This window comes from Lithobates pipiens, unplaced genomic scaffold (genome assembly GCF_037356315.1).
Source record: "Lithobates pipiens isolate NorthernLeopardFrog02 unplaced genomic scaffold, aLitPip1_a1.2 Scaffold_1, whole genome shotgun sequence".
Lineage (NCBI taxonomy): Eukaryota > Metazoa > Chordata > Amphibia > Anura > Ranidae > Lithobates > Lithobates pipiens.
Genome location: NW_027507685.1, coordinates 176,331,131 through 176,348,661, shown reverse-complemented (window position 1 = coordinate 176,348,661; position 17,531 = coordinate 176,331,131). Strand labels below are relative to the sequence as shown.

General features: G+C 44.2%; 1 protein-coding gene across 1 annotated transcript in view; it reads right to left on the bottom strand.

The window, feature by feature from the left end:
* Positions 1 to 17,531, bottom strand: part of LOC143987577 (uncharacterized) — a 91,201-nt gene that overhangs the window by 20,024 nt on the left and 53,646 nt on the right. The window contains exons 2-5 of the mRNA XM_077486410.1: positions 6,342 to 15,094; positions 5,365 to 5,698; positions 4,646 to 5,143; positions 2,031 to 2,126 (exon numbers count right to left, since the gene is read on the bottom strand). Of these exons, the coding sequence (XP_077342536.1) occupies positions 2,031 to 2,126; positions 4,646 to 5,143; positions 5,365 to 5,698; positions 6,342 to 15,094 (9,681 nt within the window). The remainder of the gene's footprint in view (positions 1 to 2,030; positions 2,127 to 4,645; positions 5,144 to 5,364; positions 5,699 to 6,341; positions 15,095 to 17,531) is intronic.

Genomic DNA, 17,531 nt, shown 5'->3' with positions numbered 1-17,531 from the left:
ACAAAGAAGGAAATACATCAGTAATAAATTAGTTACAGATACTGTAGCAGTACAACGTGCATAGTGAGAGCACAGTTATAATTTGTACTTTTTTTTTACTTTTTTAATTTTATTTTTGAGTTGTGATACTTGACTGGAGTAGTAGAAGCTCCCAATGTAATTGTAATTGATTGGTCTGACGGAATCATTCCGTCGGACATTACGATCGTGTGTGGGCTTCATTGGACTTTTTTCTTCAAAAATTCTGACGGACCTGGAAATAGAACATGTTTCAAATCTGTCCGACGGAATCAATTTCTGTTGGGAAAACCATTCGTCTGTATGCTGGTCCAACGGACCAAATACAACGCAAGGGCAGCTATTGGCTACTGGCTATTGAACTTCCTTTGCTAGTCCCGTTGTATGTCATCACGTTCAAAACGAACGGACTTTGGTGTGATCGTTTGTAGGCAAGTCAGTTCGGTCAGAACTCTGTCAGAACTCCATCTGCAAGACCGTCGGACCTTTTCTGCCGGAAAGTCCGCTCGTGCGTACGCGGCATTAGAGGTACTGGCACTGTAACAATAAATACTGATAGACATAGTGAAGAAAAGGATGACAATTATTTGAAAAGTTCACTGGCTCTGATTAGTGGGCTCACATGCAACCAGGACTACCCTCCAATGGATACCCAGAAGCATATCTCAGATATCAAACCAAATAGAGGAGTGCCAGACCAAATTCTTAAAGGAGCCCAAAAAAATTTCAATAATTTACATGACAGCCAATGCATTTCGGGGCAAAGCACACTCCCCCTTCATCAGGGCTCAAGATGTCTGAGAAATAATAAACCCACTGATTGCAATAGAATCAGATGGGACACAATTATGCCCCATCTGATTTCTTTGCAAACAGTAAGTTTAGAATTCCTCTAGCATCTACTCCTCTGAGTTTTGTTTTAAAAGGAAAAGCATGGACTTGTAAAAAAATAAACATACTGTACTTACTCACCATCATAGTGCAGAAGTCTAATGCTGGAGCTGTCCCTCGCCTGCTGTAAGCCTAAGAAGTGAGCAATTATATGACCACTGATTGCTCAGTTTTTGGTCTTCCTGGAGTAGAGAACAGTGACTGGCAGCGCCAGGCTTGGGTGGGTGTGGGAACAGCTGGCTGTGGCTCTCTGCAGCACACTGAGAGGTTAAGCTGGGTGTCTATTAGGCATCTGGGTGGATCCTAACAATATGGTCAGGATCCTTTGAAAGCCTGGAGTGGCTCTGTGATGTTAGCAGACAGCAGGCTGATTCTGGGTCACAGGGGAGCAAAAATTAGTGCACTCCTGTGACGCAGAAAATAAATATGACCAAGAAAACTTTGCCCATACTTCCCTTTTATACATTTGCAGACATTACTGAGCACTGATGAAGGGGGAGTGAGTTTTGCCTCTGAAACACGTTGGCTGCCTTGTGTGACTTATTCAAATTGTTTTGGACTCTTTATAAATTTGGTCTGGAACTCAGTCTTTTGGTTTAAGGCTGCATTCGCACTTCAGCGTTTTGAATCTACCCGCAATTTGAAAGCACCCATGTGTGAACGACAAATCACGAGACTCGCATTTGAGATGCCATTCATTTGAATGACACCTCAAATCATGGCGCGGGTCTTCCGTGATTGTTGCACGATAAATCACGCTACAATCATGGCAACACACGTCAAGGGAAGCATGTTGCCCAAAAGTAGCTTCTGAACTTTTTTTGGGGTGACATGCTTCCCGCGATGCTTGTAGCTGTGATTGCAGCGCGATTTATCGCATTACAATAGCCGCAGACTCTCGGCGCGATTTGAGGTGTCATTCAAAATGAATGGCATCTCAAATACGAGTCCCGCGATTTGCCATTCACACATTGGTGCTTTAAAATCACAATTGGAATAGAAGTAGAGCCAACAGAAGTAGTTAGTAATATAATGATAGTGGAATTTGCAGTAGTACTTAAGGCTTCAGTACTAATTAGTGTGGAAGTAGTCACTGCAATAATTATTGTTAAGTGTAGTACTAATTGGTGTCGCTGTTGCAGCTGTTGCAGAAATAGTTGAAGCAGCAGAGGCTGTACCTATAGTAGTTGTTGATACTGTAGTGGTGGTCTGAGCAGCTGTAGTAATTGAAGTGAAAGTAGTAGTAGTAGCAGTAATATTTGTAGTTTGCAATATTGTAGTGTTTAAGGCTTTAGTGGTGGTCGGCACTGCAGTAGTAGTAGGGAACAACAGTAGTAGTGAATAATGTTGTGAAAGTGTTTTTTCAGTAATAGTTGGGGATGCAGTACTACGTTGTGATGTGGTAAACACTGCTGTAGTGTTGATGTTGTGATACTAATTGTGTTTGCTGTAGTTGTAGCAGCAACAGAAGAAGTTAAAGCAGCATAAGTTATATCTGCAGATGTAGTTGGTGGTGAAGTGGGAGCAGAAATACTAGATGAAGCCAAAGAAGGGGTAAAAGCAGTGTAATGCCGCGTACACACAACCGGACTTTCCGGCAGAAAAGGTCCGACGGTCTTCCCAAAGCGGTACGCGGAATTAGTTGCCGTTGGTGATGTTTTAGTAGTAAGGGCTTCAGTGATGGTCGGCATTGCATTATTGAGTACAGTAGTAGTAAGTACTGCTGTGTTAGTGATTGGCACTGCAGTATTAGTTAAAGCTACAGTAGTAGTTGATGTACAGGTGTTGAAGTTGTAGTACTAATTGGAGTTGCTGTTGTTGTAGCTGCTACAGAAGTAGTTGAAACAGCAGAAGTTGTACTTGCAGTGTTAGTTGGTGCTGAAGCTCTGATCAGAGCAACGGTAGTAGTTAGTCAGTTGAAGTCAAAGAAGTGGAAGCAGAAATGATAGTGGTAGTTGGCAATGTTGTACTGGTTAGGGCTTTAGTGCTGGTTGACACTACAGTAGTAGTAGGGACAACAGCAGTGGTTACTAATGTGTTGGAAGTGATATTTTTAGTAGTAATTAGTAGTTGGGGCTGCAGTTTCTACTTTGTGCTGCAGTTTCTACTTTGTTCTGCAGTAGATGTTGCTCTACTAGGTGTTGAAGTTGTAGTACTTTTTGGGATTACTTCAGTTGTAGCAGCTGCAGATGAAGTTAAAGTAATAGAATTTGCACCTGCAGTAGTAGTTGGTGCTCAAGTGGTAGTGGGAGCAGAAGCAGTATATAAAGTCAAATGAATGGTAGTAGCAGTTAAAGTGATAGTTGGTGAAGTTGTAGTGGTTAGGGTTTTAGGGTTTCAGTGGTGAGATATACACCACCACTCAAAGTCAGGTCCTGGGAACTTAGAGATAATTGCTCCAGGTGAAGGGATCCGGGTGCGAACCATAGCATGCAGATAATGTGGATAATGACAGAACTCTGGACGGCTGCACTCCAATGCTAAAACGATGCTTTATTCAAATAATATTCAGGACACAGCAAATAACATCACAGCGAAAGATGCTAACAGCTGACACGTTTCGCACTAAGGCTAGTGCTTACTCATAGCTGGAACCAGCTGGTTTTAGCATTGGAGTGCGGCCATCCAGAGTTCAGTGCGGCCGTCCAGAGTTCTTTCATTATCCAGGGTTTCAGTGTTTGTTGACCCTGTAGTATTAGTAGGGACAGCATTAGTAGTTACTAATGGGGTGAAAGTTGTTTTTTCAGCAGTATTTGGGTTACGGTACTACTTTGTGCTGCAGTGGATGCTGAGGTAGTGGTTGTTGATGTTGTACTAATTGGGTTTGCTGTAGTTGTAGAAGCTACAGAAGAAGTTGAAACGGCAAAAGTGTACATGAACTAGTAGTTGGTGCTGAAGTGCAAGTGGGAGCAGAAGGACTAGATTAAGCCAAAAGAGTGGTAGTAGCAGTAATGGTTGTAGCTGATGATGCTGTAGTAGTGAGGGTTTCAGTGTTGGTTGTCATTGCAGTAGTGGGTACAGTAGCAATGCGTACTGTTGTGGTAGTGGTTGGGGCTAAAGTAGAAGTTAAAGCTGCAGTAGTAATTGATGTAGTGGTTGTTAAAATTGTAGTTCTAATTGGAGTTGCTGTAGCTGTTGTAAAGGTAGTTAAAGCAGTAGAAGTTGCACCTGCAGTAATAGTTGGTGATGTAGTGGTGGTCAAAGCAGCAGAAGCAGATGAAATAAAAAAAGTAGTAGTAGCAGTTATAGTGGTAGTTGGTGATGTTGTAGTGCTTAGGGCTTCAGTGGTGGTTAGTGCTTCAGAAGTAGTAGAGACAACAAAAGTTACTAATGTAGTGGTAATGAAATTTGCAGTAGTAGCTGGGGCTGCAGTGCTAGTTTGTGTTGCAGTAGTGGTTGTTGGTGTAGTACCAATTGGGGTTTCTATAGTTGTAGAAGTTGCTAAAGGAGTTAAAACAGCAGAAGTTTTCCCTTTATTTCCTGAAGTGGTAGTGGGAGCAGAAATAGTAGAAGAAGCCAACTTAGTAATAGTAGCAGTTATGATAGTAGTTGGTGATGTTGTGGTAGTAGGGGCTTCTGTGTTGATTGGCATTACAGTAGTGGGTACAGTAGTAGTAAGTACTGTTGTGGTAGTGGCTGGGGCTACAATAGTAGTTGATGAAGTTGTATATGTAGTACTAATTGGCGTTGCTGTTGTGGTTAACTGCTGCAGAAGTAGTTGAAGTAGAAGTTGTACCAGCAGTAATAGTTGGAGCTGTAGTGGTCTTTGGAGCAGCAGAAGAAGTTGAAGTTAAAGGAGTGGTAGTAGCAGTTATAGTGGTAATCGGTGATGTTGTTGTGCTTACGGTTTTAGTGGTGGTTGGCACTGCAGTAGTAGTAGTGACTACATTAGTAGTTACTGATTTAGTGGAAGTGAAATTGACAGTAATAGTTGGGGCTGCAGTACTAGTTTGTGTTACAGTAGGTACTGCTGTAGTGGTTGTTAATGTTGAAGTAGTAATTGGGGTTGCTGTAGTTGTAGTAGCTGCAAAAGAAGTTAAAGCAGCAGACATTGTACCTGCAATAGTAGATGGTGTGGAAGCAGTAGTGGGAGCAGAAGTAGTAGATGAGGTCAAAGGAGTGGTAGTAGCAGCGATAGGGCTAGTTAGTGATGTTGAAGTATTAAGGGCTTCAATTGTGGTTGGCATTTCAGTGGTGAATACAGTAGTAGTAGGTACTGTTGTAATAGTAGGTACTGCAATGTTGTTAGAACTGTTGAAGTAGTGGGTATAGTGGTTGAAGTTGTATTGCTAAATTAAGTTGCTGTTGTTGTAGCTGCTGCAGAAGCAGTTGAAGCAGAAATGGTTGTACCTGCAGTAGTAGTTGGTGCTGAAGTGGAGGTCAAAGCAGCAGTAGTAGTTAAAATCAAAGGCGTGATAGTAGTAATTATAGCAGTAGTTGGCAATGTTGCAGTACTTAGGGCTTCAGTTGTGGTTGACATTGCAGTGGTAGTAGGGACAAGAGTAGTAGTTACTAATGTGGTGGTAGTGGGATTTGCTGTAGTAGTTGGAGCTGCAGGACTAGTTTGTATTGTAGTGGTTACTGCTGTAGTGGTTGTTGGAGTTGTAGTACTAGTTGGAGTTGCTGTAGTTGTAAAAGTTGCAGAAGTAGTTAAAACAGCAGAAGACGTTGTTTCTGAAGTGGTAGTTGGTGCTGAAGTGTTAGTGGGAGCAGAAGTAGTAAATGAAGCTGAAGGAGTAGTAGTAAGAATTATAGTGGTAGTTGGCGGTGTTATAGTAGTCAGGGCCGTCTTTAACGAGGGGAAAAAGGGGCAGCTGCCCAGGGCCCTGTCATTGTTGGGGGCCCTGCGCTGCCCACCTTTTGAGCCCTGCACTGCCTGCCGGAGTTTGGCCACCTCAGGTGCTGGTTGCATGTTGGCTACTTGCTAATGTCACTTGGAAAAACAGAAGCACTGCTTCTGTGTTTCCAAGTGACAGTGCTCCTCTCCCGGCGGCCGCTCTGATAATTCTGATACACACACAAGCGCATCCCTGCACTCTATACCTAGCATACCCCTGAATGCTGCATTCTGTACATAGTGCACCCTTCAACCCTGTGCGTATGTAGCACACCTTTTAACTATGCACTCTGTACAATGCTAGTGCAGTTTAGCCCCACTAGCAATTTGATGCAGAGGTTATGATGTGCAGTAACCTCTAGCAACCAATCAGTGAGTATAATAATGATTTGCAGTAACCTCTATCAGCCAATCACAATCGCTACCTGATCTGCTGCAGTAAACTCATTTTAAGTCTAGCTGGGGGGTGGGGGGGGGGGCTTTGGTGGGGCATTAAAATGTTTGTCCAATCAATATTAAAGACCGTCCTGATAGTAGTGAGGGATTCAGAGATGGTTGGCACTTTGATAGTAGTTGGAACAGCAGTAGTTAGTACTGTTGTGCTAATAGGAACTGCAGTAGTAGTTAATGTAGTGGTTGATGAAGTTGTAGCAATAATTGGAGTTGCTGTTGTTGTAGCTGCTGCAGAAGTAGGTGAAGCAGCAGATGTTATACCTGTAGTAGTATTTGTTGCTGAAGTGGTGGTCAGAGCCGTGGAAGTAGTTGAAGTAAAAGGAGTGGTAGCAGAAGTTATATTAGTAGTTGGTGATGTCGTAGTGGTTAGAGCTTTAGTGGTGGTTGAAACTGCAGTAGTAGTAGTAGGGACAGTGGTAGTAGTTACTAATGTACTGGAGATGGGATTTGCAGGAGTAGTGGTTGCTGTAGTAGATGCTGCTGTAGAGATTGTTGAAGTTGTAGTACTAAATGGAGTTGATGTAGTTGCAGCATTTGCAGAAGTGGTTAAAGCAACAGAAGTTGTTCCTGCAGTAGTAGTTGGTGCTGAAGTTGTAGTGGGGTTAGAAGTAGCAGATGAAGCCATAGGAGTAGTGGTAATAGTTAAAGTAGTTGGTGATGTTGTAGTAGTTAGGCCTTCAGTGGTGGTTGGTATTGTAGTAGTGATAGGGACTACAGTCGTGGTTAATATTGTTGTGGAAGAGGGAACTGCAATAGTAGTTGGAAACTCAGTAGTAGCCGATGTAGTGGTTGCTGAAGTTGTGGTACTAATTGCAGTCGGTGTTGTAGCTGCTACAGACATAGTTGAAGCAGCAGATGTTATACCTGTAGTAGTATTTGGTACTGAAGTGGTGGTTAAAGCAGTGGAAGTAGTTGAAGTAAAAGGAGTGGTAGTAGCAGTTATAATAGTAGTTGGTGATGTTGTAGTAGTTAGGGATTCAGTGCTGGTTGAAATTGCAGTGATAGTAGTTACTAATGTACTGGAAGTGGGATTTGCAATAGTACTGGGGGCTGTAGTAGATGGTGCCATAGTGGTTTTTGAAGTTGTAGTACTCATTGGAGTTGATGTAGTTGCAGCATTTGCAGAAGTAGTTAAAGCAACAGATGTTGTTCCTGCAGTAGTAGTTGGTGCTGACGTTGCAGTGGGGTTAGAAGTATCAAATGAAGCCAAAGGAGTAGTGGTAATAGTTAAAGTAGTTAGTGATGTTGTAGAAGTTAGGCCTTCAGTCATGGTTTGTATTGCAGTAGTGGTAGGGACAACAGTTGTGGTTAATACTGGTATGGAAGAGGGAACTGCAGTAGTAGTTGATGTAGTGGTTGTTGAAGTAGTAGTACTATTTGGAGTTGCTGCTGTTGTAGCTGCTGCAGTAGTGGTTGATGCTAAAGCTGTAGTGGGAGTGAAAGTAGTAGAAGAAGTCAAAGGAGTAGTAATACCAGTTATAGTGGTAGTTGGCAATATTGTAGTAGCTTGAGTAGTTGTTGAAACTGCAGTAGTAGAGGAATTTGCTGTAGTAGTTGAGGGTACAGTATTAGTTTGTGATGTAGTAGACACCGCTGTAGTGGTTGTTGAAGGTGTAGTTGGAATAGTAGTAGAGGTTGGTATTGTAGTAGTAGCAGGAACTGTTGTAGTAGTCAATGCTTCAGTAGTAGTTGAAGTCACAGAAGTAGTTTGTTGTGTAGTAGTTGCTGGAAGTGTAGAAGTGAGTATTTCAGTACTGGTTGACACTGCAGAAGTAAATGGAACATTAGTGGTAGTTGGTATTGCAATAGTAGTAGAAGTTGCCATAGTAGTGGAGACTTTAGTAGTACTTGTTGGGGCAAAAGTAGTAGTTTGCTGAGTGGTAGTTGGCAGTATTGTAGTGGTGAGGGTGTCAGTACTGGTCTGCTGTGCAGTAGTTGTAGCAACAGAAGTGGTAGTTGGTGTTGTAGTTGTTGAAAGAGCTACAGTAGTTGGTAGCATTGTAGTAGTAAGGGGTTCAGTACTGGTTAGGACTGCAGTAGTAGTAAGACCAACAGTAGTAGTTGGTGTAGTGATTATTGAAAGAGCTACAGTAGTTGGTAGTATTGTAGTAATAGGAGACTCAGTACTGGTTGGCACTGCAGTAGTCGTAAGAGCAACAGTAGTAGTTGGTGCTGTATTTGTTGAAAAAGCTACAGTAGTTGGAAGTATTGTAGTAGTAGGGGGTTCAGAACTGGTTGGCAATGTAGTAGTAGTAAGAGCAACAGTAGTAGTTGGGGCTGTAGTAGTTGGTGTGGTTGTTGGGGCTTCAGCAGTACTTGTTGGGGCCAAAGTAGTAGTTTTCTGTGTGGTAGCTGGCAGCATTGTAGTAGTAGGAGGTTCAGTACTGGCCGATACTGCAGTAGTAGGAGACACAGTGGTAGTTGGTGTTTCAGTGGTTGTAGGAGCTGCAGAGGTAGTAACTGGTGCTGCAGTAGAAGTAGTAGTAGTAGCATCAGTAGTTGGCAGTATTGTAGTAGTAGGAGGCTCAGTACTGGTTGACACTGCCGTAGTAGTAGGAGCAACAGTAGTAGCTGGTACTGTAGTTGTTGAAAGAGTATTTGGGGGTATTGTAGTAGTAGGAAGTTCAGTACTGGTTGGCACTGCAGTAGTAGTAAGAGCAACCGTAGTAGTTGGTGTTGTAGTTGTTGAAAGAGCTACAGTAGTTGGAGGTATTGTAGTAGTAGGGGGTTCGGTACTGGTTGGCACTGCAGTAGTAGTAAGAGCAACAGTAGTAGCTGGTGTTGTAGTTGTTGAAAAAGCTACAGTAGTTGGCAGTATTGTAGTAGTAGAAGTTGCTGTAGTAGTAGAAGTTTGAGTGGTTGTTGGGGCTTCAGCAGTACTTGTTGGGGCCAAAGTAGTAGTTTGCTGTGTGGTAGTTGGCAGCATTGTAGTAGTAGGAGGTTCAGTACTGGCCGATACTGCAGTAGTAGGAGCCACAGTGGTAGTTGGTATTTCAGTGGTTGTAGGAGCTGCAGAGGTAGTAACTGGTGCTGCAGTAGAAGTAGTAGTACTAGCATCAGTAGTTGGCAGTATTGTAGTAGTAGCAGGTTCAGTACTGGTAGTAGTAGTAGTAGGAGCATTGGTAGTAGTTGGTATTGTAGTTGTTGAAATAGCTATAGCAGTTGGTAGTATAGCAGTAGTAGTTGGTTCAGTACTGGTTGGCACTGCAGTAGTAGTAAGAGCAACAGTAGTAGTTGGTGCTGTAGTTGTAGTTGAAGTTGGCGTGGTTGTTGGGGCTTCAGGAGTACTTGTTGGGGCCAAAGTAGTAGTTTGCTGTGTGGTAGTTGGCAGCATTGTAGTAGTAGGAGGTTCAGTACTGGTTGGCACTGCTGTAGTAGGCGCAATAGTAGTAGTTGGTGTTTCAGTTGTAGTAGTAGCTGCAGAGGTAGTAACTGGAGCTGCAGTAGAAGTAGTAGTAGTAGCATCAGTAATTGGCAAAATTGTAGTAGTAGGAGGTTCAGTACTGGTTGACACTGCAGTAGTATCAGTAGGAGCATCAGTAGTAGTTGGTACTGTAGTTGTTGAGAGAGCTACAGTAGTTGGCAGTATTGTAGTAGTAGGAGGTTCAGTACTGGTTGACACTTCTGTAGTAGGAGCAATAGTAGTAGTTGGTGTTTCAGTGGTAGTAGGAGCTGCAGAGGTAGTAACTGGTGCTGCAGTAGTAGTAGTATCAGTAATTGGCAAAATTGTAGTAGTAGGAGGTTCAGTACTGGTTGACACTGCAGTAGTAGTAGTAGGAGCATCGGTAGTAGTTGGTACTGTAGTTGTTGAAAGAGCTACAGTAGTTGGCAGTACTGTAGTAGTAGGAGGTTCGGTACTGGTTGACACTGCAGTAGTAGTAGGAGCATCAGTAGTAGTTGGTACTGTAGTTGTTGAAAGAGCTACAGCAGTTGGCAGTATTGTAGTAGTAGGAGGTTCCGTACTGGTTGACACTGCAGTAGTAGTAGGAGCAACAGTAGTAGTTGGTTCTGTAGTTGTAGTAGAAGTTGGTGTGGTTGTTGGGGCTTCAGTAGTACCTGTTGGGGCCAAAGTAGTAGTTTGCTGTGTGGTAGTTGGCAGCATTGTAGTAGTAGGAGGTTCAGTACTGGTTGGCACTGCTGTAGTAGGAGCAATCGTAGTAGTTGGTGTTTCAGTGGTAGTAGGAGCTGTAGAGGTAGTAACTGGAGCTGCAGTAGAAGTAGTAGTATCAGTAGTAGCATCAGTAATTGGCAATATTGTAGTAGTAGGAGGTTCAGTACTGGTTGACACTGCAGTAGTAGTAGGAGCATCAGTAGTAGTTGGTACTGTAGTTGTTGAAAGAGCTACAGTAGTTGGCAGTATTGTAGTAGTAGGAGGTTCAGTACTGGTTGACACTTCTGTAGTAGGAGCAATAGTAGTATTTGGTGTTTCAGTGGTAGAAGGAGCTGCAGAGGTAGTAACTGGTGCTGCAGTAGAAGTAGTAGTAGTAGCATCAGTAATTGGCAATATTGTAGTAGTAGGAGGTTCAGTACTGGTTGACACTGCATTAGTAGTAGGAGCATCGGTAGTAGTTGGTACTGTAGTTGTTGAAAGAGCTACAGTAGTTGGCAGTATTGTAGTAGTAGGAGGTTCGGTACTGGTTGACACTGCAGTAGTAGTAGGAGCATCAGTAGTAGTTGGTACTGTAGTTGTTGAAAGAGCTACAGTAGTTGGCAGAATTGTAGTAGTAGGGGGTTCAGTACTGGTTGACACTGCAGTGGTAGTAGGAGCAACAGTAGTAGTTGGTGCTGTAGTTGTAGTTGAAGTTGGTGTGTTTTTTGGGGATTCAGTAATACTTGTTGGGGGCAAAGTAGTAGTTTGCTGTGTGGTAGTTGGCAGCATTGTAGTAGTAGGAGTTTCAGTACTGGTTGGCACTGCTGTAGTAGGAGCAATAGTAGTAGTTGGTGTTTCAGTGGTAGTAGGAGCTGCAGAGGTAGTAACTGGTGCTGCAGTAGAAGTAGTAGTAGTAGCATCAGTAATTGGCAAAATTGTAGTAGTAGGAGGTTCAGTACTGGTTGACACTGCAGTAGTATCAGTAGGAGCATCAGTAGTAGTTGGTACTGTAGTTGTTAAGAGAGCTACAGTAGTTGGCAGTATTGTAGTAGTAGGAGGTTCAGTACTGGTTGACACTTCTGTAGTAGGAGCAATAGTAGTATTTGGTGTTTCAGTGGTAGTAGGAGCTGCAGAGGTAGTAACTGGTGCTGCAGTAGAAGTAGTAGTAGTAGCATCAGTAATTGGCAAAATTGTAGTAGTAGGAGGTTCAGTACTGGTTGACACTGCAGTAGTATCAGTAGGAGCATCAGTAGTAGTTGGTACTGTAGTTGTTAAGAGAGCTACAGTAGTTGGCAGTATTGTAGTAGTAGGAGGTTCAGTACTGGTTGACACTTCTGTAGTAGGAGCAATAGTAGTATTTGGTGTTTCAGTGGTAGTAGGAGCTGCAGAGGTAGTAACTGGTGCTGCAGTAGAAATAGTAGTAGTAGCATCAGTAATTGGCAATATTGTAGTAGTAGGAGGTTCAGTACTGGTTGACACTGCAGTGGTAGTAGGAGCAACAGTAGTAGTTGGTGCTGTAGTTGTAGTTGAAGTTGGTGTGGTTGTTGGGGCTTCAGTAATACTTGTTGGGGGCAAAGTAGTAGTTTGCTGTGTGGTAGTTGGCAGCATTGTAGTAGTAGGAGGTTCAGTACTGGTTGGCACTGCTGTAGTAGGAGCAATAGTAGTAGTTGGTGTTTCAGTGGTAGTAGGAGCTGCAGAGGTAGTAACTGGTGCTGCAGTAGAAGTAGTAGTAGTAGCATCAGTAATTGGCAAAATTGTAGTAGTAGGAGGTTCAGTACTGGTTGACACTGCAGTAGTATCAGTAGGAGCATCAGTAGTAGTTGGTACTGTAGTTGTTAAGAGAGCTACAGTAGTTGGCAGTATTGTAGTAGTAGGAGGTTCAGTACTGGTTGACACTTCTGTAGTAGGAGCAATAGTAGTATTTGGTGTTTCAGTGGTAGTAGGAGCTGCAGAGGTAGTAACTGGTGCTGCAGTAGAAGTAGTAGTAGTAGCAACAGTAATTGGCAATATTGTAGTAGTAGGAGGTTCAGTACTGGTTGACACTGCAGTGGTAGTAGGAGCAACAGTAGTAGTTGGTGCTGTAGTTGTAGTTGAAGTTGGTGTGGTTGTTGGGGCTTCAGTAATACTTGTTGGGGGCAAAGTAGTAGTTTGCTGTGTGGTAGTTGGCAGCATTGTAGTAGTAGGAGGTTCAGTACTGGTTGGCACTGCTGTAGTAGGAGCAATAGTAGTAGTTGGTTTTTCAGTGGTAGTAGGAGCTGCAGAGGTAGTAACTGGTGCTGCAGTAGAAGTAGTAGTAGTAGCATCAGTAATTGGCAAAATTGTAGTAGTAGGAGGTTCAGTACTGGTTGACACTGCAGTAGTATCAGTAGGAGCATCAGTAGTAGTTGGTACTGTAGTTGTTGAGAGAGCTACAGTAGTTGGCAGTATTGTAGTAGTAGGAGGTTCAGTACTGGTTGACACTTCTGTAGTAGGAGCAATAGTAGTATTTGGTGTTTCAGTGGTAGTAGGAGCTGCAGCGGTAGTAACTGGTGCTGCAGTAGAAGTAGTAGTAGTAGCATCAGTAATTGGCAAAATTGTAGTAGTAGGAGGTTCAGTACTGGTTGACACTGCAGTAGTATCAGTAGGAGCATCAGTAGTAGTTGGTACTGTAGTTGTTAAGAGAGCTACAGTAGTTGGCAGTATTGTAGTAGTAGGAGGTTCAGTACTGGTTGACACTTCTGTAGTAGGAGCAATAGTAGTATTTGGTGTTTCAGTGGTAGTAGGAGCTGCAGAGGTAGTAACTGGTGCTGCAGTAGAAGTAGTAGTAGTAGCATCAGTAATTGGCAATATTGTAGTAGTAGGAGGTTCAGTACTGGTTGACACTGCAGTGGTAGTAGGAGCAACAGTAGTAGTTGGTGCTGTAGTTGTAGTTGAAGTTGGTGTGGTTGTTGGGGCTTCAGTAATACTTGTTGGGGGCAAAGTAGTAGTTTGCTGTGTGGTAGTTGGCAGCATTGTAGTAGTAGGAGGTTCAGTACTGGTTGGCACTGCTGTAGTAGGAGCAATAGTAGTAGTTGGTGTTTCAGTGGTAGTAGGAGCTGCAGAGGTAGTAACTGGTGCTGCAGTAGAAGTAGTAGTAGTAGCATCAGTAATTGGCAAAATTGTAGTAGTAGGAGGTTCAGTACTGGTTGACACTGCAGTAGTATCAGTAGGAGCATCAGTAGTAGTTGGTACTGTAGTTGTTGAGAGAGCTACAGTAGTTGGCAGTATTGTAGTAGTAGGAGGTTCAGTACTGGTTGACACTTCTGTAGTAGGAGCAATAGTAGTATTTGGTGTTTCAGTGGTAGTAGGAGCTGCAGAGGTAGTAACTGGTGCTGCAGTAGAAGTAGTAGTAATAGCATCAGTAATTGGCAAAATTGTAGTAGTAGGAGGTTCAGTACTGGTTGACACTGCAGTAGTATCAGTAGGAGCATCAGTAGTAGTTGATACTGTAGTTGTTAAGAGAGCTACAGTAGTTGGCAGTATTGTAGTAGTAGGAGGTTCAGTACTGGTTGACACTTCTGTAGTAGGAGCAATAGTAGTATTTGGTGTTTCAGTGGTAGTAGGAGCTGCAGAGGTAGTAACTGGTGCTGCAGTAGAAGTAGTAGTAGTAGCATCAGTAATTGGCAATATTGTAGTAGTAGGAGGTTCAGTACTGGTTGACACTGCAGTGGTAGTAGGAGCAACAGTAGTAGTTGGTGCTGTAGTTGTAGTTGAAGTTGGTGTGGTTGTTGGGGCTTCAGTAATACTTGTTGGGGGCAAAGTAGTAGTTTGCTGTGTGGTAGTTGGCAGCATTGTAGTAGTAGGAGGTTCAGTACTGGTTGGCACTGCTGTAGTAGGAGCCATAGTAGTAGTTGGTGTTTCAGTGGTAGTAGGAGCTGCAGAGGTAGTAACTGGTGCTGCAGTAGAAGTAGTAGTAGTAGCATCAGTAATTGGCAAAATTGTAGTAGTAGGAGGTTCAGTACTGGTTGACACTGCAGTAGTATCAGTAGGAGCATCAGTAGTAGTTGGTACTGTAGTTGTTGAGAGAGCTACAGTAGTTGGCAGTATTGTAGTAGTAGGAGGTTCAGTACTGGTTGACACTTCTGTAGTAGGAGCAATAGTAGTATTTGGTGTTTCAGTGGTAGTAGGAGCTGCAGAGGTAGTAACTGGTGCTGCAGTAGAAGTAGTAGTAGTAGCATCAGTAATTGGCAAAATTGTAGTAGTAGGAGGTTCAGTACTGGTTGACACTGCAGTAGTAGTAGTAGGAGCATCGGTAGTAGTTGGTACTGTAGTTGTTGAAAGAGCTACAGTAGTTGGCAGTACTGTAGTAGTAGGAGGTTCAGTACTGGTTGGCACTGCTGTAGTAGGAGCAATAGTAGTAGTTGATGTTTCAGTTGTAGTAGGAGCTGCAGAGGTAGTAACTGGTGCTGCAGTAGAAGTAGTAGTAGTAGCATCAGTAATTGGCAATATTGTAGTAGTAGGAGGTTCAGTACTGGTTGACACTGCAGTAGTAGTAGTAGGAGCATCCGTAGTAGTTGGTACTGTAGTTGTTGAAAGAGCTACAGTAGTTGGCAGCATTGTAGTAGGAGGTTCAGTACTGGTTGGCACTGCTGTAGTAGGAGCAATAGTAGTAGTTGGTGTTTCAATGGTAGTAGGAGCTGCAGAGGTAGTAACTGGCGCTGCAGTAGAAGTAGTAGTAGTAGTAGTAGTATCAGTAGTTATTGTAGTAGTAGCTTTAGTAAATGCTGTAGTGATAGCTCCAGTAGTTGTTTTGGCATTAGTTGTTTTGGCATTAGTAGGTCTCCGACCTGTAATAATTATAGTAGGATTAGTTTGAGCTGAAGAACATGTTTAAATAATAAAAATAATTTTGAAATGAAAATAAAATGAATCTCATAACATACAATATTTATTCTCTGCAGGCTGAGTAGGTTTAAGGCCGGGTTCACACCGCTGCGATGCGGGAACGCCGCGAATCCGCGGCGTTTTCCCGCATCGCATTACTCCCGCCGGCAGTTCACACTGCCCTATGCGGACGGCTGGGAGTGTCAATGAAATGTTAATGACACCCCCAGATCCGTCCGCATATCGCAGTGCAATCTGCCGACTCGCACAGGAATCGGATCGCATGGTGTGAACACCCATGCGATCCGATTCTGCTGCGGACCAAAAAAAGGGTCCTGTGCGAGTTTGCTGCGGGAGCGATGCGAATTCAGCCATACTATCTGTATGGCTGAACTCGCATCGCTACGGAGATCGGATGTGATTTGCGGTGCGAATCACATCCGGATCTCCCCCCGCAGCAGTGTGAGCCCAGCCTTAAGGGCACATGTCTATCATGTCCCACCAAAATACTATTCATTTTACCAGTTCTCACAGTGGTGAGAAAATCCCTGAACAAGTGCAGGTAAGGTGACTGTAGAGGGTTGTGAGCCGCCTGAAATTCAATTGGCATATCACAGCTTTTTTTCAGCGGGAACGCGGGGGGGGGGGGGGGGAGACGCGGGGGGAACGCACCTCCAGCACCGAATGTTTGTACTGGAAAGGGGTGTTGCAGGGTCTACTGATGCTTGCTGCTTGGGTATCTATTATTGCTGGTGGGGATCTGTTTTGGGGGTGGGTGTCTATTGTTGCTGGTTAAGTTACTATTGCTTGGGGGGGGCACTTATCTTGCTGGGGGGGTCAATTGTTGCTGGGTGGGATCTACTGTTGAGGGAGAGGTCTAATGTAGCTGGTTGCTGGAGAGTCTAGTGATGCTGGCTACTGAGAAATCTGTTATTTCTTGTAGGGGTCTATAGTTGCTGGGGTGGTATTTTGTTGTAGGGGGTCCCATTGTTGCTTGGGGAAAGTCTTTTGTTGTGTGGGGGATCTTTTGTTTCTGGGGATCTATTGTTGCTGCGGAAGGTCTATTGAGCCCGGGAGAAGACGCCGGAGAGCGGGAGAAGATGCCAGACACCGGGAGAAGAGGTCGAACAGAGCAGAGCGGAGAAGTCGTCAGAAGACCCCCTGACGTCAGAAGAAGACCCCCGGAGCAGCTTAATAAAGGACTTTTAAAACTTGTGTTGTGTTGTGTTTTTTGTTGACATTTTTTCACCAGGTGAATGGGTAGGAGTATGATGTACCCCTTACTGGGGGGCCCCCAGATCCCGGCCCCCCACCCTATTCACATAGGGTGGGGGGCTGGGATCTGGGGGCCCCCTTATTAAAGGGGGCTCCCGGATTCCGATAAGCCCCCCACCCACAGACCCCGACAACCAACGGCAAGGGTTGTCAGGAAGAGGTCCTTGTCCTCATCAACATGGGGACAAGGTGCTTTGGGGTGAGGGGGGCCACCCTTCCCCAAAGCACCAACCCTCCCATGTTGAGGGCACGCGGCCTGGTATGGTCCAGGAGGGGGGGTCGCTCGCTCGTCCCCACCCCCTTCCTGAAGGGTCAGGCTTCGTGCTCGGATAAGGGTCTGGTATGGATCTGGGGGGGACCCTCACGCCGTACTAAGGGCCTGGTATGCTCCCAGAAGGGGAACCCACGCCGTTTTTTTTTTTTTTTTTTTGGCGTGAAGTTCCCCCTTGAGAGCTCATTCTCTGATTGGCCACGGCAAAAGTCGCCTGGCCTGGGGCAACCTAAAGTGGTGTTGTAAGTCGCCCGAAGTCGTGTTGACAAGTCGTGTACAAGTTACCTCCAAAAGTCGTGTTGGAAGTCGTGTTGCCCCTGTGTGAACTGGCTCTTATGGACTGGCCGCCACTGATAATACTACAAGCCAAGGAGATCATGGAAATCCTCTGCTGCCCCGGAACCAGATTATTTATATCAACATCAATACTTTTATGTGGTTGTAAAGCCTGAAGGTTTTAATGCATTCTCTGCATTAAGGGAAAACACTTTCTATGGTCAGCGCTCCCCCAACCCCCCAAATACTTACCTGAGCCAGATCTCCATCCAGGGCTCTCTCTATCTTCTCATTGGACATGAAGGCAGCAGTGGGAGACATTGGCTCCTGCTGTTGTCAATCAAATCCTGTGAGGAGGGATCAGGTGGCTGGGCTGAGCCGCATTGTGTGTCACAATAGATGCATACAGCCCGGCTCAGGCCAGGCCACACACAGGTAAATATGACATGTTTGTTATTTAAAATAAATAACTTTACATATATTTTAGGATAACAATACCAATAAGATAACATTACTGGTCCAATGTTATTTTTCCACTTTCCTCAACTTTGCAGAAACTTTGAGCATCAGTGGGCCAA